Source organism: Cetorhinus maximus, unplaced genomic scaffold, assembly GCF_964194155.1.
Source record: "Cetorhinus maximus unplaced genomic scaffold, sCetMax3.hap1.1 HAP1_SCAFFOLD_1878, whole genome shotgun sequence".
In the NCBI taxonomy this organism is placed as follows: domain Eukaryota; kingdom Metazoa; phylum Chordata; class Chondrichthyes; order Lamniformes; family Cetorhinidae; genus Cetorhinus; species Cetorhinus maximus.
In genome coordinates this window covers 20,935-43,303 of record NW_027597818.1, presented here as the reverse complement: position 1 = coordinate 43,303, position 22,369 = coordinate 20,935, and the positions used below count along the sequence as shown (strand labels likewise).

Genomic DNA, 22,369 nt, shown 5'->3' with positions numbered 1-22,369 from the left:
CTTGATCCTGTTTCATCCTGCCCCTGCATATTTCCCTTTATTCTTTCATGGGATGGTGGACCTCGCTGGCTAGGCCAGCATTTCTTGCCCATCCCTAATTGCCCCTTGAGCTGAGTGGCCTCGCTCGGCCCTTTCAGAGGGGCAGTTAAGAGTCAACCACATGGCAGTGGGTCTGGAGTCACGTGTGGGCCAGACCGGGTAAGGACGGCAGATTTCCTTCCCTAAAGGGGCATTAGTGAACCAGATGGGGTTTTTACGACAATCCATGATGGTTGCCATGATTACCATCACTGAGACTGGCTTCAATTCCAGATTTTATTCATTGAATTTAAATTCCACCAGCTGCCGGGGTGGGATTTGAACCCGTGCCCCCCCAGAGCATTAAATTACTAGCCCAGTGACACTCCCACCGTGTCCTCGTATAAAGCCCCACCAGTTAATAGGTGGAGACTGGACCCCAGCGAGCGCCACACCATCTTCAGGAAAGGAAAGTTAAAGACATTCATGCGTTTAAAAAAAAACGAGAGATTCTGGAAGGATTCAGCTCCTGTTGTGGCTGGAGATATATTTTCTTGAACGCAGAGCAGACAGAAAAACCCTCACACGTGAGAGTGAAATGTAAATAGTTTAATTAAAGAGTGGGGAATGAGTGGAGCTTGTCCTTGTTGGTATAGTGCAGGAGCAGTGACAGGATCGATGAGTATGCTGATTACAGGATCTGAGTAATTATTCATTAGTAAGCACAATTAAGAAGCATAGTTCAATTTTTAACAATTCTTCACTAGGTATATTTCTTTACACACAGCCACTGGGTTGGGGACAGCAATACATAGGAGCAGTCAGCAATCAGACAGTTATATGACATGGCAGCTTTAAAGAGCTGCAGCAGTGCGATTGATCAGGTGGCGATAGCTTCTAGGCGTCGCTTCTTCAGAGAGATGAGTGAAGGCTCAGACAAACAACAGCAGGATCATCAAGAGAGTGTGAGCCACTTGAACCAGCCCAAAGATGCTCAGGCTCGGACTGTGGGATAAAGCTGGGAAATAGAGAGGCAGATTAGTCATTCAGGATCCAGCAGCAGGTACGTAGAAGTACACAGAATGCCCAGCACTGAAACAGGCCGTTTGGCCCATCTGCGCCTGTGTTGGTGTTTTGGTTCCACACGAGCCTCCTCCCACCCCTCACTCCATCTCCCCCCTGCCCCCCATCACTCTTTCCTCCTATTCCTTTCTCCCTCGAGTGTTTATCCAGCTTCCCCCACCCCTCAACGCGTCTCTGCGATTCACCTCGACCACTCCCCGTGGGAGCGAGTCCCACATTCTCCCCGCTCCCCGTGGGAGCGAGTCCCACATTCTCGCCGCTCCCCGTGGGAGCGAGTCCCACATTCTCCCCACTCCCCGTGGGAGCGAGTCCCACATTCTCCCCACTCCCCGTGGGAGCGAGTCCCACATTCTCCCCGCTCCCCGTGGGAGCGAGTCCCACATTCTCCCCGCTCCCCGTGGGAGCGAGTCCCACATTCTCCCCGCTCCCTGTGGGAGCGAGTCCCACATTCCCCCCACTCCCCGTGGGAGCAAGTCCCACATTCTCCCCACTCTCTGGGTAAAGAAGTTTCTCCAGAATTCCCCATTGGATTTATCAGTGACTGTCTCAGATTTATCGTCCCTCATTTTGATGATCACCACCTTCTCACGGGCAATTCTGGATGTGTAATAAGTGTGACCTTGCCAGCGACACTCGCATCCCATGGATGAAGAAAGAAAAAAGTGAAAACGTTTTCTCTGCGTCTATCCTGTTGAACCCTTTCATAGTGTCAAAATTTCTGTCAGCTCCTCTTTTCTAGAGAAAAGAGCCTTAACCTGTTCAGTCTTTCCTGGTAGTTATAACCTCCTTCAGTTCTGGTACTTTCCTTGCATTGTTTTTTTGCACTATCTCCAGTGTCCCAATGTGCACAGTACTCACACAGGTTTGGCCTAACCGAGGTATACAGAGACTAGAATGGCGTAAAGTGCCCCAAGTGGGGTCTGACCGAGTATACAGAGACTAGAACTGTGAACAGTGCCAAGTGGGGTCTAATCGCGTATACAGAGACTAAGATAAAAAGCAAAATACTGCGGATGCTGGAAATCTGAAACAAAAACAAAACATTGCTGGGAAAACTCAGCAGGTCTGGCAGTATCTGTGGAGAGAAAGACAGAGTTAACGTTTCGAGTCCGTATGACTCTTCAGACGATCTTCTTTGGCCATACAGACTCGAAACGTTAACTCTGTCTTTCTTTCCACAGATACTGCCAGACCTGCTGAGTTTTTCCAGCAGTTTTTTGTGTTTGTCAAGTGGGGTCTAACTGAGTATACAGAGACTAGACCTGTACACAGTGCTCCAAGTGGGGTTTAACTGAGGTACGTGGAGATCAGACCTGTACACAGTGTTCCAAGTGGGGTTTAACTGAGGTACGTGGAGATCAGACATGTATACAGTGCTCCAAGTGGGGTTTAACTGAGGTACGTGGAGATTAGATCTGTACACAGTGCTCCAAGTGGGGTTTAACTGAGGTACGTGGAGATCAGACCTGTACACAGTGCTCCAAGTGAGGTTTAACTGAGGTACATGGAGATTAGATCTGTACACAGTGCTCCAAGTGGGGTTTAACTGAGGTACGTGGAGATTAGATCTGTACACAGTGCTCCAAGTGGGGTTTAACTGAGGTACGTGGAGATTAGACCTGTACACAGTGCTCCAAGTGGGGTTTAACTGAGGTACATGGAGATTAGACTGTACACAGCGCTCCAAGTGGGGTTTAACTGAGGTACATGGAGATTAGACTGTACACAGTGCTCCAAGTGGGGTTTAACTGAGGTATGTAACAAGATTGGGCTCTGGGAGAATCTCTTGCCTATACCTCCTTTGAACCCTTCATGCCCTTGGTCGGAAGTGTAGAAAAGCAGATATTTTTTTAAAAGGCAAGAGACCTGTCGTAGTTGTTATTTTGAGAGAATTGTGTAACATGCAGGAACTGCAAACAATTAGGAAAACAAGTGACATATAGTCCTAGCTCTAAGGGAGTTAACTCTAAGATTAGATAGAGTGAGGGGGTCTTGCTGTAAATGTACGTGGCTTTGGTGAGGCCCCACCTGGAGTATGGTGAACAGTTCTGGTCTCCTTATCAAAGGAAGGATACAATATAATATAAAAGCAAAATACTGCAGATGCTGGAAATTTGAAAATAAAAACAGAAAATGCTGGAAAAACTCAGCAGGTCTGGCAGCGTCTGTGGAGAGAGATACAGAGTTAGCGTTTCCAGTCCATATGACTCTTTTTCAAAGCTAAAGGAAGGATACGGCTGCCTTAGAATGAAGGCTCACTAGACTGATTCTGGGGATGAGAGGACTGGCCCATGAGGAGAGATTGAGTAGAGTGGGTCTATATCCACTGGGGTTTATCAGAATGAGAGGTGATCTGATTGAAATGTATACGGTACTGGGAGTGTCTGACATGGTACACACTGAGAGACTGTTCCCCACCCCCACCCCCTGTCTGGAGGGGTCACAGTCCCAGGTTAAGGGGTCGGTCATTTTAGACTGAGACGAGGGGGAATTTCTTCACTGTGAATCTTTGGAACTCTCTACCTCGGAGAGGCTCCGACGCTGAATATATTCGAGACTGAGATCGAGAGATTGTTGGGCGCTAAGGGCCTCCAGGGATGGGGCGGGAAAGTGGAGTTGAGGTAGGAGATCAGCCTCGATCTTATTGAATGGGGTGCAGCGGGCTCGAGGGGCTGAATGGGCTGCTGCTCCTGTTGTTCACTAAGTTCTGCTGCAGCTGGTTTAGGTACCTACCAAATGTGTACGAAAACCTAGTGGGGACACCCAGTGCGTCCTTCACGGCCGACTTCTGTTCCTCACTTAACGCCTCCATCTGTGACTGGCTGACAGCCGCAGCATTCTCCGGTCCGAGTTTCTCCAGCTGGGAGACGGAGAGCGCCTAGATGGAGCAGAATGGGTCGTCAATAGGCGGCTGCATTTGGTTATCCCCCTAACCCTCACCTGTCAGCCTGCCTCCCCCCTCCTGCAGGCACTGACTTGCCTCCCCGCTGCCCCTCTCGGTGGCCACTCTGCGGGAGTGAGGGGTACCTCCTACGAGGGATGTGTGGGGTTGGGGGGAAATCACTGAATGTAGACAACAACGACCTGTATTCATATAGTGCCTTTCACAGAAGCCATTATCAAACAGAATTTGACACCAGGCCACACAAGGAGACATTAGGGGCAGGCAAACAAAAGCTTGGTCAAGGAGGTCGCTCTAAAGAAGCCTCTTAAAAGAGGAGCGAGAGAGAGAGGTTTAGGGAGGGAATTCCAGAGCTCAGGGCCCCAGGCAGCTGAAGGCACGGCCGCCAATGGTGGAGCGATGGGAATCGGGGGATGAGCAAGAGGCCGGAATTGGAGGAAAGCAACAATCTCGGAGGGTTGTAGGGGCTGGAGGAGGTTACAGAGATAGGGAGGGGTGTAGGGGCTGGAGGAGGTTACAGGGATAGGGAGGGGGTGTAGGGGCTGGAGGAGGTTACAGAGATAGGGAGGGGGTGTAGGGGCTGGAGGAGGTTACAGAGACAGGGAGGGAGCAAGAAGATTCCCGGGACAGGAAGTGAAGAGATGGATCTGGAAATGAGGAGGGGGATTTTAAAATGGAGGTGTTGCTGGACCAGGAGTGAGGATCAGGGAGTGACAGTAGTAGTGAATGGTGATCAGGAATGAGGAACCCAGGCCCATTGTTCAGCCTCATGGCCCAGGCGAATTGAGGGCCATCACGACGCCTGCCAGGTGAGATCGAGTCCCCTCTGCATATGAGTAGCTAGCGATGCGCACACTGTCATTTCTGGTCTGCTCAATAGGTAACTTTGCTGGGTTTGCTTTCTGGGAAACACCCAGCGTTGTAGTATGTGACCTCTGGTCTTCTGAACTGAATGAGTGTCTCTTCCTCCTCCCGCACCTTCATCCGGTTCCCAATCCCTCCAAGGAAATAGAGCCATACTTGACCTGGAATCTGTCTGGCGGGATGAGTCTGACAGCGGTGGTGGCGAGATAAGGCATTATGGTGCTATCCAAGCTCTTCAGCTCATTGACACTGGCTCCAGCTGGAAGGGTCAGAGAGAGGGGTCGGGGAGACAGCAGATTATTGAATACAGTCAGCACAGTGATGGGCAGAAGGCTGGAATCTGGCCTCCCATTTTAAAGCTCGAGAGTAAATCCAGAAGGTTTAACCCCCCCCACCCCTGCCCGAAAGGTAGGATGTTCCAAAGCAGTTTGACTGCAATAAGTGCTTGTTTTTGGGAGTGTAGTCTCTATCATGGGCCTTGTGGCACAGTGGCTAGTGTCCCTGCTTCTGAGTCACAAGCTCTGGGTTCAGGTGCCACCCTGAGATTTGAGGGCCATAATGTGGACCAGACAGGTCGATTATGAACCTGCAAATCCTTCCAACCCGCCAACGGCAGGGGGTAAGAGCGGGAGAGTCTGCAGCTCGGCCAGAACCTGCAGAAGACAACAGCAAAACCTTGCCAAACATAACCACAGAGAGACACATGGAAGCCCCTGGTCGCATGGCACTTGAAGAGAGCGAGAGAGAGAGAGTCACCATTATCCAGGAAAGGTGTCATCTGAATTTGTGCACAGCAGGACCCCATCAGAATGACCAGAGAATATGTTTTGTTTAGTGATGTTGGTTGAGATAAATATTGGACCCCAATACACCAGTGGAGAATTACCCCCCTCCACCCAACTCCCACCACTCCAACACCCCACCCCCAACCACCACCAAACTGCCCTTCTTCCAATAGCGGCCGCAGAATCTTTACAATGTCCCCCGGGTGGGCAGATTGGGGAATGTGGGGGGGGGGGGGGGGGGGTCTTGCTTTGATGTGTCATCAGAAAAACGGCACTGCCAACACTCTTCCCCTCAGTCCTGCGACTGGGAGCGTCACTCTGCATTTGGTGCTCGCGTGATTGGATTGGGGCTCGGGCCCACGCCTTTCTGAGGCAGAGATTGCCTGAGGTTGAAGGGAAGAGGCCCCAGCCTCAAGAAAGCCACACTCTGCCCTCCGGAGAGAGGCTCATCGAAAGGACTGTGTGGACAGTGGGATTTGTTTTAGTGGCCCTGACTTCGCTGCTCTTAGAAACATAGAAAATAAGAGCAGGAGTAGGTCATTCGGCCCATCGAGTCTGCTCCGCCATTCAGTATGATCATGGCTGATCCTCTATCTCAACACCGCACTCCCGCTCTCTCCCCATACCCATTGACGCCTTTAGAGTCTTACCAACTATATTCCCAAGTTCAGACACCTGAGCTTCTGACCAGCTCCCCATGGGCCCAAAAACCTTAGTAACTTTGTCCTTCAGTAAGTCCAGGGTCTCAGGAGAGCAAGTCAGCTTCCCCAAGCTGTTAGCTGCAAACCTGTCAAACAAATAAAAAGGTTCCATTTTAGTAATTGTCAATGATGAGAGAGTAAAGCTCCCTGTACACTGTCCCCAGAGGTGTCAGCTGTGGCTCAGTTCATAGCACCCTCACCTTTGAGTCAGAAGGTTGTGGGTTCATGTCCCACTCCAGGACTTTGAACCCCAAAAAAAAGTCAAGAACTGTGAATGTACTCGAAAGAGTTACATTATTATCTGCTTGCAACTTCCCTAGTTGGGCACAAGTCATCTCCAAATAGTACACTGTCCCCATCAAACACTCCCAGGACAGGTACAGCACGGGGGTTAGGTACAGAGTAAAGCTCCCTCTACACTGTCCCCATCAAACACTCCCAGGACAGGTACAGCACGGGGTTAGATACAGAGTAAAGCTCCCTCTACACTGTCCCCATCAAACACTCCCAGGACAGGTACAGCACAGGGTTAGATACAGAGTAAAGCTCCCTCTACACTGTCCCCATCAAACACTCCCAGGACAGGTACAGCACGGGGTTAGATACAGAGTAAAATTCCCTCATCAATCTGCCGTGGTGTAATGAGTCTGGATCCGCGGGGTCTGAGGATGGTAGACGCTGGGAGCCTGTGTGCAGAGTGTGTGCGATAGGGCTGGGGCCAGTGGAGGACTAGGAATTCGAAGGAACGAGAGACAAAGGAAGATTGAAGCTTACACAGGAGGGAGTGGGGGAAGATTGGAGCTGTGCCTTTCCCCAAAAAGCAGAGAACGACTGGATTGAGAGGGGTGGGCAACTCACTTGATCTCGTCATCTCTTAGCTGGGTGATTTGATCAGCCTTCATTCCACAGACAAAGCTCCCCAGCCCGCTGATCTCGATGGATCCCAGGTCTGCAGCCGTCATCCCGCTGAGCTCCAGGAAGCGTTGCAACACCACGGCCCTCTGAATGTCCCAAAAGGCAAGATGGAATCAGTAACGGGAAGGGGGCTCACACTGGCCCTTGGCAACTACCCTCCCCCTAAACCCCCTACCTTCAACACTCTGCTCTCATTGTCTCTTGGCTTAACCACAGGTGGCCCCTTGTACCTCAGGGTGTGTTGTGTATGCTCCTGGGCACCAGACCTCTGGAAGTATCTACGTGCCTTGGAGTGAGCGCAGTGAGGGTTGACCCAGAATATCAGTACGGGTACTGAGGCTTGGATTACCAGGAGAGATCACACACACTAGCCTTGTAATCCCCAGAATATTGGGTATTCGGGGGTGGGGGGGGTGGTTTGATGAAGAATTTTAGCAGTTCTGAAAGGTAAGAGACAAAGGAACCTTTTCCACTCATTTGGGGGAGTCTAGGACAAGGAGGGATCGATGTTAAAATCAGAGACACCTCATGAGGAGAGAAGTTTGGAAAGACTTCTTCGCACAAAGATTAGGTGGAAGTCTCTCCCACGAGAAGCAGGAGAATGGAAGTTCCATCAACAATTTTAAATCGGAGGTGGATAGATCGTTTTTCTGGCCAAGAGCCAAATGGGGTTAGGTCACAGATCAGCCACGGTCCCTCTCAAAGGTGGAACAGGCTCAAGGGGCTGAGTGGCCTCCTCCTATTCTCACGTTCCTCGCCCAAGGGATCACACTTCAGGCACAAGCCCAGATGGGGAGTGCCTCAGTCTATTTGACTGTGAGGTGCATCACGGGAGTCCTTATCCAACCTTCAAACACACATATGTGCAGTTTCCACACCCCTCCCTATCTCTGTAACCTCCTCCAGCCTCTCATCCCTGCCTTTCTCTGTAACCCCCTCCCTATCTCTGTAACTCCCTCCAGCCCCTCATCCCTCCCTATCTCTGTAACCTCCTCCAGCCTCTCATCCCTCCCTTTCTCTGTAACCCCTCTCTATCTCTGTAACCTTCTCCAGCCCCTACACCCCTCCCTATCTCTGTAACCTCCTCCAGCCCCTACACCTCTCCCTATCTCTGTAACCTCCTCCAGCCCCAACACCCCTCCCTAATTCTGTAACCTCCTCCAGCCCCTACACCCCTCCCTATCTCTGTAACCTCCTCCAGCCCCTACACCCCTCCCTATCTCTGTAACCTCCTCCAGCACCTACACCCCTCCCTTTCTCTGTAACCTCCTCCAGCCCCTACGTTCCTCCCTATCTCTGTAACCTCCTCCAGCCCCTATACCCCTCCCTATCTCTGTAACCTCCTCCAGCCCCTACACCCCTCCCTATCTCTGTAACCTCCTCCAGCCCCTACATTCCTCCCTATCTCTGTAACCTCCTCCAGCCCCTACACCCCTCCCTATCTCTGCAACCTCCTCCAGCCCCTACACCCCTCCCTATCTCTGTAACCTCCTCCAGCCCCCTACACCCCTCCCTATCTCTGTAACCTCCTCGAGCCCCTACAACCCTCCGAGATCTCTGCGCTCCTCCAATTCCGGCCTCTTGCGCATCCCCCGATTCCCATCGCTCCACCATTGGCGGCCGTGCCTTCAGCTGCCTGGGGGGCCCTGAGCTCCAGGTCAAAATGTGTTTGGTGATCATTCCCATGAAGCAGCTTGGGACATAGGTGTTGTTGGAGTGGGAGTGGGTGTTTGACCATGCTCTTGAGGGCCAGAGGTGCAGTTACCTTTTCCTGGGTCCATGTTGGACAGAATGCCATGCTTTCCAGATTATCAATGGAACGGAGATCCAGTGACTTTATCTCGCTCGCTGGGAGCACGCTGATGAGGGATTTCAGATTTGCAATTTCTTCCTGGGTGAAACTGGATGTGGCTCCCCATGCCTGCAACACACAAACAGACGGACGAGTCATGCTGGCTACCCTCACAGCGAGGCATCACTTGACCTTTGGCTACGCATCCTTAACACTGCCGTGGCTCTGTGGGTACAGCAAGCTGCTCCCTTACCCCTCTGAGCCACAGAAGGTTTGAGTCTGACTGCAGGGTCCTGAGGACAAAATCCAGACCCAATTCTCCCGGCGCCAGTAGTGAGGGAGTGCCGCACAGCCAGAGGTATCGTCTGCTCTATCAGGCGGGTATGTAAAAGATTACTCCCGCCCTCCCCCCCGCCTCCCGGGCTGCTATTGGATGAAGATAGTGCGGAGAACCCCTCTTGCCCTGGGGCCAATATTTACCCCTCAACCAAGATCACAGACGAAAGAGATGATGGGGGTCACCCCTCCGAACCCACATCCAGCCCGGACCCCCCGCCTGCTTTCATCTCACGCGTTGCACGTTACCTCCACTGCCTTGTCCATCAGAGCGACACGCTGCTCGTCTGAGAAGCTGTAGATTGAAGCCAGCACATCAATCGTGTCCTCAAAGGTCTCCGTCGACATACACATGAGCTGCTTTGGTGTCCAGAGTGCGTTGGCCTCCCCCAGTTCCTGGATTTCCTCGCTGGTGGGGGTCTTGCTGCATGAAGCTGTTTCAATTGGGAAACAAGAGCGTTGTTTAATTGATCCTTCACCCTCCTCCATTGCCATCCCTCCCTCGCTCCCCCTCCATCATCCCCTCCCTATGCCTCCCTCTCCTTCACTTTCCCTCCCTCACCCTTCGCCCCCTCCCTCCATCCCCGACACTCCCTCACGCATCTTACCCCTCCATCCCACCTCCCTCTCCTTCCACCTTCCTCCCTCCCTTTCACTCACCCTCCCCTCCACCTCCCTCTGTCTGCATCCCTCCATCACTCCCCCTTCATCACCTCTTCCCTCTCCTGATGTATCCCTCACTCGCCCTCCCCCTCCATCCCCCTCTCCCTATGTCTTCTTCCCTCCCTCCTTCGTCCCCCTTCCCTCCCCCTATGTCCCCCTCACCTTCCTTCATCCCTGTCCTTCCCTCCTTTCCTCTCCCTCACTCACCCCCTCCACGCCCCTCTCCATGTTTCCCTCCCCTTCATTCTCCCTCCCCTCCCTCCTTCAGCCCCCTTTCCCTCACCTTTCTTCGTCCACATCTCTCCATCCCTCCAACTCCCTCACTCACCCTCCCCCGCCACCCCCGAGCCACATAGGGAGATATTAGGGAGAAGAAGCTCGGTCAAAGAGGCCTGTTTTAGGCAGTGACTTACAGAAAGAGAGAGGGAGGCGGAGAGGTTTAGGGAGGGAATTCGAGATCTTAGGGCCCAGGCAGCTGAAGGCACGGCCGCCAATGGTGGAGCAATGGGAATCAGGGGATGCGCAAGAGGCCGGAATTGGAGGAGCGCAGAGATCTCGGAAGGTTGTAGGGGCTGGAGGAGGTTACAGAGATAGGGAGGGGTGTAGGGGCTGGAGGAGGTTACAGAGCTAGGGAGGGGTGTAGGGGCTGGAGGAGGTTACAGAGATAGGGAGGGGTGTAGGGGCTGGGGGAGGTTGCAGAGATAGGGAGGGGTGTAGGGGCTGGGGGAGATTGCAGAGATAGGGAGGGGTGTAGGGGCTGGGGAAGGTTACAGAGATAGGGAGGGGTGTAGAGGCTGGGGGAGGTTACAGAGATAGGGAGGGGTGTAGGGGCTGGAGGAGGTTACAGAGATAGGGAGGGGTGTAGGGGCTGGAGGAGGTTACAGAGATAGAGAGGGGTGTAGGGGCTGGAGGAGGTAACAGATAGGGAGGGGTGTAGGGGCTGGAGGAGATTACAGAGATAGGGAGGGGTGTAGGGGCTGGGGGAGGTTACAGAGATAGGGAGGGGTGTAGGGGCTGGAGGAGATTACAGAGATAGGGAGGGGTGTAGGGGCTGGGGGAGGTTACAGAGATAGGGAGGGGTGTAGGGGCTGGGGGAGGTTACAGAGATAGGGAGGGGTGTAGCGGCTGGGGAAGGTTACAGAGATAGGGAGGGGTGTAGGGGCTGGGGGAGGCTACAGAGATAGGGAGGGGTGTAGGGGCTGGAGGAGGTTACAGAGATAGGGAGGGGTGTAGGGGCTGGAGGGGGGTTACAGAGATAGGGAGGGTTGTAGGGGCTGGAGGGGGGTTACAGAGATAGGGAGGGGTGTAGGGGCTGGAGGAGGTTACAGAGATAGGGAGGGGTGTAGGGGCTGGGGGAGGTTACAGAGATAGGGAGGGGTGTAGGGTCTGGGGGAGGTTACAGAGATAGGGAGGGGTGTAGGGGCTGGAGGAGGTTACAGAGATAGGGAGGGGTGTAGGGGCTGGAGGAGGTTACAGAGATAGGGAGGGGTGAGGTCACAGAGGGATTTAAAACCATTTTTGCTGATTCAGAAGTCGATGTAGATCAGACAACCGGGAAGGGGCAGTCGGGGGGGGGTCTGAGGTGGGGAAGCCGGGGAGAAGATACAGGACATAATTACGGCTTAGGACATGAGGACAGCAGAGATTTGATCAAGCTGATGTTTACAGAGTGCGGAAGGTCGGGAGATCATCAGGGAGAGCAGCTTCCCGCTTGACAATCTGTGAAAGCCATTGCAGCAGGCTCCTCTTCCTTCCGGCCAACAGGGCCCCTGCCCGCTGCATGTGACAGGACAGGAGCAGCTAACACAAAGGCAGGGCCCAGGCAGGAGGACGGGGTGGGGGTGTGGGGGGGGTGCTCATGTAGTACGGCGGGAGAAGTGGACATTACCTGCCCGGGTTCTCCACGAGTCATCCCCTGCTGGGTCGCCCACCACTAGGATGAAAATCTTGGTCTGGCTCTGGATCCTAACGCCACTGGTATCGAACTCTGGCAGGACAGCGGGGCCCGGCGCAGCCTGAGAGGCCGAGTACTCCAACAGGGCGTCTTTAACAGCGGTCTGCAATCGAAAACAGGCCACAGCGTCAAGCTCAAGAAAGCTCACACCCGCTCACAAAGTTGCTTTCCAGCCAGTGAGGGAGTTTCCTGCCACATTCCCACTGCCTGGTGCAGGAAACAGGGACACAGCCCAGTTGGCGCACAGCAAGCTCCCATTATTTTCAGGTCAATATCGGCCCGACCCCACCCCGCCAGACACCCGGGGCGGTGGGGGGGAAATTTCCCCCAGCACCCATCCCAACCCCGGCTCGTCTTCGAAATGGGTGGCCGTGGGATAATCCACATCATAGGTCAGAAAAGCACAGCAAGATCCCACAAAGCAGCGATCGGGTATTGACCAGAACGTGTGTTGCCGTTTTTTTTTTTAATTCCTTAAAAAGCGGCGATGGTGAAGGGGTAAAAAAAAAGGTGTGCCCAAAACCAACCTCACCCTCACCCCGGCCGTTTGTCAGCCAGCCAGCCAGCCCGTGCAGAGCAAGATCCCACAAAGGGAGCCGGGTCAGCCGGCTGATGCGTTGCTGGGCGGTGACTGGCAGAGAGAGGGATTGGGGGGTGGTAGGGGAGTACCACCCAGTATGGCGTGATCTGGAGTCTATATCTGGAGAGAGAGAGAGAGACAGGATGGGGGTCCGGAGAGCTGTAACCAGCCTGCTAAACATCACCGGCCACCTCCCAAGTCACGGGCGGGCACTCCTTGGGAGCGCAGCGACGGTCGTTATGTAGGGAAGGTGGTGGCAGCCATTTTGCGTATGGCAAGAGCCCACAAGGAGGAGGTAGACGGACAGCTAGACTGAGCCACGGAGTGGCTGTGCTTTGAGAAGAGCCTATGACAGCAGGCGGGGTGGTGTGAAATCTGTCTTGCCAGCGCTGCGGTGACTCACCGTGTTTGGGAGCTGGAGTAACATGTCCTCACCAAGTAACGTGATCATTGACCCAAGTGAAGCAACCGTATCTGCCGTCCATTGGGAGACAACTCTGGGAGGGCCGTAAACAGAAAATAGTGATTAGGTCCCAGTTCATCTGAGTCAGAGAGAGATAGAGAGAGAGAGAGAACGATCCATTGCCCTGATACCCCAGCTGATCCAGTTAGGAAACAAATTCATGACATGAGTTGGGGGTTGGGTGGAGGGGCGGGTGGGTGGGTGGAGGGGCGGGTGGGTGGGTGGAGGGGTGGGGGAGGTGGCGGGAGGGGTGGGGAGGAGCAGGAGTGTACAACCTGCAGCTTAACCTCTAGTGATAGCCCAAAGCCAGCCACTGTGACACCCCAGGGTGGGCTCTTCCCCACTCCCACTGCAGATTACATCAACCGCTCACCTCTCCTCACCTTTCCCACTCCTCCCCGGGACACCTGCCCTCCACTCAACATCATGCAGCAGGTCAGACTATTCGACTTCAGTAACCTTCACCGTCTTTTTCCCCCGACGGTGAAAGGTCCAATGTGTTCTCCAGACCACCCTCCCTCCAACCTGCCTACATCCCCCCCCCCACCACAACCACCGGGGGGGGGGGTCTGATGGTCGCTGCAATTACTAACGGCCAGCAGTCAGGAGCCCTGGATCAGCGTACCTCCCCCGTACACCCTCCCTGCCCTGGTGAGACATTCCTGCACCCCGTGATCCCATAACCATTCCAGCTGGCTGTTAGACAGTAGGAGGCCTCTCACTCTGATGCTGTGGAAATGCCTGCATGTGCATCCCGGAGAGGGGTTGCAGAAGATGGTGGGAAGGTGGTCAATGGGTAGCAACAGGTGCAGGAACTTTATCTTTCCTTTAATCCTTTCCTAAGCCTCAGACATGCCAAGGTTACCTCAAACCCGCCCAGCCATGATCCAGCTCTGCAGCACGCGGGAATTTGACCCTGGCAGGCGGCGTGGAGTGTGGCGTGGCCCGAGGATTCAGTTACGCTGACCGCGATGGAACCGAATTGCAGGTCTGGGGTCCAATGGTGGCACTGAGGCTACTCGGGTACAACACCCTGGTCGAATTTCCACCCCTCACCACCACCCCCGACCCTCTGCGTTACTGTCAACCAGCCGAAGAACATCAACATGAGAGAGCCATTCAATGGGACTGACCCTAAGGTGTCCAAGAGCTTGGAGCTCAAGCTGCTCCCTGCTGTGCTGTGGAACTGTCGACACTTGCCCAACTGTGGGATCAGAGCCAGAAATACATCGTCCGGCAGGTCCGAGATATTCTGTCCGGTGAACTCGCACACTAGCAGCCCCAGTTGGCCAACATCGGTTTCATCCAGTGTGGACATGGCATCAGACTGCAACAGAGAGGCAATCAGTCCGCGTAACACATCCTTAACACTGCAAACTTGCCGTGCGCGCAATCTCTTATTTCAGCCTCCAGGTTAGATACAGAGCAATAAAAACAGAAAATGCTGGAAATGTTCAGCAGGTCTGGCAGCATCGGCGGAGAGAGAAACAGAGTTAACGTTTCAAGTCCGTGTGACCCTTCTTCACAGCTAAAGAAGAGACCCACGGAGGCAAAACGTTAACTCTGTTTCTCTCTCCACAGACGCTGCCAGACCTGCTTGAATTTTTCCAGCATTTTCTGTTTTTATTTCAGATTTCCAGCATCCGCAGTATTTTGCTTTTATCTTAGATACAGAGCAAAGCTTCCTCTACACTGTCCTCATCAAACACTCCCAGGACAGGTACAGCACGGGGTTAGATACAGAGTAAAGCTCCCTCTACACCGTCCCCATCAAACACTCCCAGGACAGGTACAGCACGGGGTTAGATACAGAGTAAAGCTCCCTCTACACTGTCCCCGTCAAACACTCCCAGGGCAGGTACAGCACGGGGTTAGGTACAGAGTAAAGCTCCCTCTACACTGTCCCCATCAAACACTCCCAGGACAGGTACAGCATGGGGTTAGATACAGAGTAAAGCTCCCTCTACACTGTCCCCATCAAACACTCCCAGGGCAGGTACAGCACGGGGTTAGATACAGAGTAAAGCTCCCTCTACACTGTCCCCATCAAACACTCCCAGGACAGGTACAGCACAGGGTTAGATACAGAGTAAAGCTCCCTCTACACTGTCCCCATCAAACACTCCCAGGACAGGTACAGCACGGGGTTAGATACAGAGTAAAGCTCCCTCTACACTGTCCCCATCAAACACTCCCAGGACAGGTACAGCACGGGGTTAGATACAGAGTAAAGCTCCCTCTACACTGTCCCCATCAAACACTCCCAGGACAGGTACAGCACGGGGTTAGATACAGAGTAAAGCTCCCTTTACACTGTCCCCATCAAACACTCCCAGGACAGGCACAGCACGGGGTTAGATACAGAGTAAAGCTCCCTCTACACCGTCCCCATCAAACACTCCCAGGACAGGTACAGCACGAGGTCAGATAGAGTAAAGCGCCCTCAATTTCTGGGGATGCGCAAGAGGCTGGAATTGGAGGAACACCAAGATCTCAGAGGGTTGTAGGGGCTGGAGGAGGTTACAGAGATAGATTTATCAGGATTGGAGGACGTTGGACAGATAGGGAATACTGAAGAAACGCCGCACTGTCGGAGGGTCAGTACTGAGGGAGCGCCGCACTGTCAGAGGGTCAGCACTGAGGGAGCGCCGCACTGTCGGAGGGTCAGTACTGAGGGAGTGCCGCACTGTCGGAGGGTCAGTACTGAGGGAGGGCCGCACTGTCGGAGGGTCAGTACTGAGGGAGCGCCGCACTGTCAATGGGTCAGCACTGAGGGAGGGCCGCACTGTCAGAGGGTCAGTACTGAGGGAGCGCCGCACTGTCGGAGGGTCAGTACTGAGGGAGTGCTGCACTGTCGGAGGGTCAATATTGAGGGAGCGCCGCACTGTCGGAGAGTCAATATTGAGGGAGCGCCGTGCTGTCACACTGTAGGTAATGCTGTCTTTCAGAGGGGTCATTGAACCAACTCCCTGTCTGCTGTGTCAGTGGGTGCAATAGATCCCACAGGATCTTTCTTACCTCCTGCTGTCTCACCCCAGAATCCCGCAAGAGATTTATCAAAACCCAGAGGTGGCTCTGCGAGTGGCTGTCCACTTTCCCACTCAGGCACTCACCAGGCAATGGACAGCAGCGTCACGGACACACGCACGCACAGGTGAACTCCTCGGTAACAGCTCCAACCGAGCTCCTTCCACCTTCTCCAGAAACGTGCCACAGGCCTTGGCAAAACGCTGACAGGCATACTCTTCCCTGGGGATTAAAACGAAAGGGAACATCCACTCAGAGCTGTGTCGCTCCCTGTCCGATTTCTCTTTCCCATCATCTCATCCTGAGTGCACCTTCCTGACCGTGACACAGTTTTGGCAGTCACCAAATATCTCCCAAACCTCGGCAGATCAGCCAAGGTACAGTGGGCAGCAATCCCTCTCGCCTCTCAGTCAGATGGTCGCGGTTGTAACCCCCACTCCAGAGGTCTCGGCAGCTAACCCAGTGACACTCCCAACACCAGTACTGAGGGAGTGCCGCACTGTCGGAGGGTCAGTACTGAGGGAGCGCCGCACTGTCGGAGGGTCAGTACTGAGGGAGCGCCGCACTGTCGGAGGGTCAGTACTGAGGGAGTGCCGCACTGTCGGAGGGTCAGTGCTGAGGGAGTGCCGCACTGTCGGAGGGTCAGTACTGAGGGAGTGCCGCACTGTCGGAGGGTCAGGACTGAGGGAGTGCCGCACTGTCAGAGGGTCAGGACTGAGGGAGTGCCGCACTGTCGGAGGGTCAGTACTGAGGGAGTGCCGCACTGTCGGAGGGTCAGGACTGCGGGAGTGCCGCACTGTCGGAGGGTCAGTACTGAGGGAGCGCCGCACTGTTGATGGGTCAGTACTGAAGGAGCGCCGCACTGTTGATGGGTCAGTACTGAAGGAGCGCCGCACTATCAGAGGGTCAGTACTGAGGGAGAGCTGTTCTGTCGGAGGCTCAGTGCTGAAGGAGTGCTGCACTGTCGGGGGGTTAATACTGAGGGAGTGCAGCTCTGTCGGGGGGGGTTAATACTGAGGGAGAGATGCACTGTTGGAGGGTCAGTGCTGAGGAAGTGTCGCACTGTCGGGGGGTTAATACTGAGGGAGCGCCGCACTGTCAGAGGGTCAATATTGAGGGAGCGCCGCACTGTCGGAGGGTCAGTACTGAGGGAGTGCCGCACTGTCGGAGGGTCAGGACTGAGGGAGTGCCGCACTGTCGGAGGGTCAGTACTGAGGGAGTGCCGCACTGTCGGAGGGTCAGTACTGAGGGAGCGCCGCACTGTCGGAGGGTCAGTACTGAGGGAGAGCTGTTCTGTCGGAGGCTCAGTGCTGAGGAAGTGCTGCACTGTCGGGGGGGGTTAATACTGAGGGAGAGATGCACTGTTGGAGGGTCAGTGCTGAGGAAGTGTCACACTGTCGGAGGGTCAGTGCTGAGGGAGCGCCGCACTGTCGGGGGGTTAATACTGAGGGAGCGCCGCACTGTCGAGGGGTTAATACTGAGGGAGTGCAGCACTGTCGAGAGGTTAATACTGAGGGAGTGCAGCACTGTCGAGGGGTTAATACTGAGGGAGTGCAGCACTGTCGGAGGGTCAGTACTGAGGGAGTGCCGCATTGTCGGAGGGTCAGTACTGAGGGAGCGCCGCACTGTCGGAGGGTCAGTACTGAGGGAGTGCGGCACTGTCGGAGGGTCAGTACTGAGGGAGTGCCGCACTGTTGGAGGGTCAGTACTGAGGGAGTGCCGCACTGTCGGAGGGTCAGTGCTGAGGAAGTGTCGCACTGTCGGAGGGTCAGTGCTGAGGGAGCGCCGCACTGTCGGGGGATTAATACTGAGGGAGTGCAGCACTGTCGAGGGGTTATACTGAGGGAGTGCAGCACTGTAAGAGGGTTAATACTGAGGGAGTGCTGCACTGTAAGATGGTTAATACTGAGGGAGAGCTGCGCTGTCGGGGGGTTAATACTGGGGGAGTGCAGCACTGTCGGGGGGTTAATACTGAGGGAGTGCAGCACTGTCGGGGGGTTAATACTGGGGGAGTGCAGCACTGTCGGGGGGTTAATACTGAGGGAGTGCAGCACTGTCGGGGGGTTAATACTGAGGGAGTGCAGCACTGTCGGGGGTTTAATACTGCGGGAGTGCTGCACAGTCAAGGGGTTAATACTGAGGGAGTGCAGCACTGTCGGGGGGTTAATACTGAGGGAGAGCTGCACTGTCGGGAGGTTAATACTGGGGGAGTGCCGCACTGTCGGAGGGTCAGTGCTGAGGGAGTGCCGCACTGTCGGAGGGTCAGTACTGAGGGAGTGCCGCACTGTCGGAGGGTCAGTACTGAGGGAGTGCGGCACTGTCGGAGGGTCAGTACTGAGGGAGTGCCGCACTGTCGGAGGGTCAGGACTGAGGGAGTGCCGCACTGTCAGAGGGTCAGGACTGAGGGAGTGCCGCACTGTCGGAGGGTCAGTACTGAGGGAGTGCCGCACTGTCGGGGGGTTAATACTGAGGGAGCGCCGCACTGTCAGAGGGTCAATATTGAGGGAGCGCCACACTGTCGGAGGGTCAGTACTGAGGGAGCGCCGCACTGTCGGAGGGTCAGGACTGAGGGAGTGCCGCACTGTCGGAGGGTCAGTACTGAGGGAGTGCCGCACTGTCGGAGGGTCAGGACTGCGGGAGTGCCGCACTGTCGGAGGTTCAGTACTGAGGAAGCGCCGCAATGTTGATGGGTCAGTACTGAAGGAGCGCCGCACTGTTGATGGGTCAGTACTGAGGGAGCGCCGCACTATCAGAGGGTCAGTGCTGAGGGAGTGCTGCACTGTCGGGGGGGTTAATACTGAGGGAGTGCAGCACTGTCGGAGGGTCAGTGCTGAGGGAGTGCAGCTCTGTCGGGGGGGGTTAATACTGAGGGAGAGATGCACTGTTGGAGGGTCAGTGCTGAGGAAGTGTCACACTGTCGGAGGGTCAGTGCTGAGGGAGCGCCGCACTGTCGGAGGGTCAGTGCTGAGGGAGCGCCGCACTGTCGGGGGGTTAATACTGGGGGAGCGCAGCACTGTTGGAGGGTCAGTACTGAGGGAGTGCCGCACTGTCGGAGGGTCAGTGCTGAGGAAGTGTCGCACTGTCGGAGGGTCAGTGCTGAGGGAGCGCCGCACTGTCGGGGGATTAATACTGAGGGAGTGCAGCACTGTCGAGGGGTTATACTGAGGGAGAGCTGCACTGTCGGGAGGTTTATACTGGGGGAGTGCAGCACTGTCGAGGGGTTAATACTGAGGGAGAGCTGCACTGTCGGGAGGTTTATACTGAGGGAGTGCAGCACTGTCGGGGGGTTAATACTGAGGGAGAGCTGCACTGTCGGGAGGTTAATACTGGGGGAGTGCCGCACTGTCGGAGGGTCAGTGCTGAGGGAGTGCCGCACTGTCGGAGGGTCAGTACTGAGGGAGTGCCGCACTGTCGGAGGGTCAGTACTGAGGGAGTGCGGCACTGTCGGAGGGTCAGTACTGAGGGAGTGCCGCACTGTCGGAGGGTCAGGACTGAGGGAGTGCCGCACTGTCAGAGGGTCAGGACTGAGGGAGTGCCGCACTGTCGGAGGGTCAGTACTGAGGGAGTGCCGCACTGTCAGGGGGTTAATACTGAGGGAGCGCCGCACTGTCAGAGGGTCAATATTGAGGGAGCGCCACACTGTCGGAGGGTCAGTACTGAGGGAGCGCCGCACTGTCGGAGGGTCAGGACTGAGGGAGTGCCGCACTGTCGGGAGGTTTATACTGGGGGAGTGCTGCACTGTCACGGGGTTAATACTGAGGGAGTGCAGCACTGTTGGGGGGTCACTGTTGAGTTTGTGCTACACCTTTGGACGTGCAGTGTTTTGGGTGAGACATTAAACCGAGGTTCTTTTTTCCCTCAGGTGAATGAAAATGAACCCATGGCCACGATTGAAAGGAGAGCAGGGTGGGGAGTTCTCCCTGATGTCCTGGCACCAATACTTTTCCCTCAAACAACCTCACAGTAAAACAGTAGATCTGGGTCATTTACCACATTGTGATTTGTGGGAGCTTGCTGTGTGCAAATTGGCTGCCGTGTGTGTGCGCTGCATTAGAACAAGAAAACATTTCATTGGGTGTGAAATGCTTTGGGATGTCCTGAGGCCGTGAAAGGTGCTATAGAAATGCAACTGGATGGGCCACTGGGAAGGATGGAGCTAACAGTGTCGTTAGGGTGTCAGACCCAGACTCAGTGGAGTGAAATGTTGGTTTCCCCAAGTTAAAGCACACGCACACCTACCCAAGAAAGAGCAGGATTTCACTGGGAATGGGCTGCAGGAATGCGTCCAGATTCTCACTGAAAATATCTGGCTCCAAATTGTCCAAAATGGTCTTGAGTTTCTTAGCCACACAGGACAACTGCAAGAGCCAAAAACAATACATCAGCTCAATTGAATAAAGGCAGCAAACAAGCAAGATCGTACCAGACACCGGGCTCATTATCACGCACCACATCAACAGCATTACCACTGGCAACTTTACCCACTTATTCCCACCAACCTGTTCATTCAACCAACCAACATGCAGCTGTTTAATTTCAATTATCTTCTTCTCTGAGGTCTCCGAGGTCAGTGATGCAAGATAGAATTTCATCTACCAAGGGCAGATACAGCACGGGGTTAGATACAGAGTAAAGCTCCCTCTACACTGTCCCCATCAAACACTCCCAGGACAGGTACAGCACGGGGTTAGATACAGAGTAAAGCTTCCTCTACACTGTCCCCATCAAACTCTCCCAGGACAGGGTACAGCACGGGGTTAGATACAGAGTAAAGCTCCCTCTACACTGTCCCCATCAAACTCTCCCAGGACAGGGTACAGCACGGGGTTAGATACAGAGTAAAGCTCCCTCTACACTGTCCCCATCAAACACTCCCAGGACAGGTACAGCACGGGGTTAGATACAGAGTAAAGCTCCCTCTACACTGTCCCCATCAAACACTCCCAGGACAGGTACAGCACGGGGTTAGATACAGAGTAAAGCTCCCTCTATACTGTCCACATCAAACACTCCCAGGACAGGTACAGCACGGGGTTAGATACAGAGTAAAGCTCCCTCTACACTGTCACCATCAAACACTCCCAGGACAGGTACAGCACGGGGTTAGATACAGAGTAAAGCTCCCTCTACACTGTCCCCATCAAACACTCCCAGAACAGATACAGCACGGTGTTAGATACAGAGTAAAGCTCCCTCTGCACTGTCCCCATCAAACACTCCCAGGACAGGTACAGCACGGGGTTAGATACAGAGTAAAGCTCCCTCTACACTGTCCCCATCAAACACTCCCAGGACAGGTACAGCACGGGGTTAGATACAGAGTAAAGCTCCCTCTACACTGTCACCATCAAACACTCCCAGGACAGGTACAGCACGGGGTTAGATAGAGGGTAAAGCTCCCTTGATATGCTGATTTATTGAGTGAGAGACAGGACAGGACTGGTGCCTTCTCCTGACCTCTGGGCAACCATTTTCCTGTGTATCCAGCAGTGTTAAGCTCCAACTATAACACGGGTTTCTTCTCTGTTGGACATTGTTGAGTTTTCCTTTAGCTATCGTTTGGTTTTGTACTTATAACTTGCGCAGGAAAGTGGTAGGTTGTCAAATAAGCATTCCCAGATCCTGGAATGGAACTTCAGATTGGAATGGAGCACAGGGAGAGAGAGGGAGGAGGGAAAGGGAGAGAGAGGGAGCAGAGTTGCCGAAGGTTTGCGAACCCAGCAAGCCGGTACCTGTTTTCTCGATAACCACGTGGTGACATTCGCTAGGGTTTGGCTAATGTTCAGACCGAGGTGGTCAGCATATTTCTGCATCATCTCACAGGTCAGCCCCTGAATCAGGGGTCCCAGCTGCCTGAGGAGGTTAAACAAGCAAGTCAGCCTATCCCATTCTGAAAACCATCACAGTCCCACCCTCAATTCCCCCACCCAAACAATCCCCACTTCAACTGGTGTCCCACAAACGTTCTGATTAAATGAGCCATATGAAAGCAGGGAAGAGGAACAGGCTGGGCTCTTTTCTTCAGTACAGAGAGGGCTGAGGGGTGACCTCATTGGGGTCTTTTTAAATTAGGGAAGTGTTAAATGAGGGAAGATGTTTCCACTTGTTTGCCGGGGGGAGTGGGGGTGGGGGGGTGGGGAGGGGGGGGGGTGCGCGGGTGGTGGGGGAGGCAAGACAGAACTAGGGGGCCATCAATATAATACATACAGTAATAAATCCGATGGGGAATTCAGGAGAAACTTCTTTACCCAGAGAGTGGGGAGAACGTGGGACTCGCACCCACGGG

The 22,369-nt window shown here is 54.3% G+C and overlaps 1 protein-coding gene across 1 annotated transcript in view; it reads right to left on the bottom strand.

The window, feature by feature from the left end:
• Nucleotides 1-532: 532 nt before the first annotated feature.
• The window catches only part of LOC144676764 (otoancorin-like), a gene marked incomplete at its 5' end in the record, with an annotated part of 42,341 nt that continues 20,504 nt past the window's right edge, over nt 533-22,369 (bottom strand). The window contains 13 exons of the mRNA XM_078537082.1: nt 533-1,036; nt 3,835-3,979; nt 5,029-5,126; nt 6,303-6,439; nt 7,212-7,354; nt 9,034-9,189; nt 9,646-9,830; nt 11,948-12,116; nt 12,997-13,090; nt 14,190-14,383; nt 16,170-16,305; nt 20,323-20,441; nt 21,816-21,936. Coding sequence (XP_078393208.1) covers nt 951-1,036; nt 3,835-3,979; nt 5,029-5,126; nt 6,303-6,439; nt 7,212-7,354; nt 9,034-9,189; nt 9,646-9,830; nt 11,948-12,116; nt 12,997-13,090; nt 14,190-14,383; nt 16,170-16,305; nt 20,323-20,441; nt 21,816-21,936 — 1,783 coding nt within the window. The remainder of the gene's footprint in view (nt 1,037-3,834; nt 3,980-5,028; nt 5,127-6,302; nt 6,440-7,211; nt 7,355-9,033; nt 9,190-9,645; nt 9,831-11,947; nt 12,117-12,996; nt 13,091-14,189; nt 14,384-16,169; nt 16,306-20,322; nt 20,442-21,815; nt 21,937-22,369) is intronic.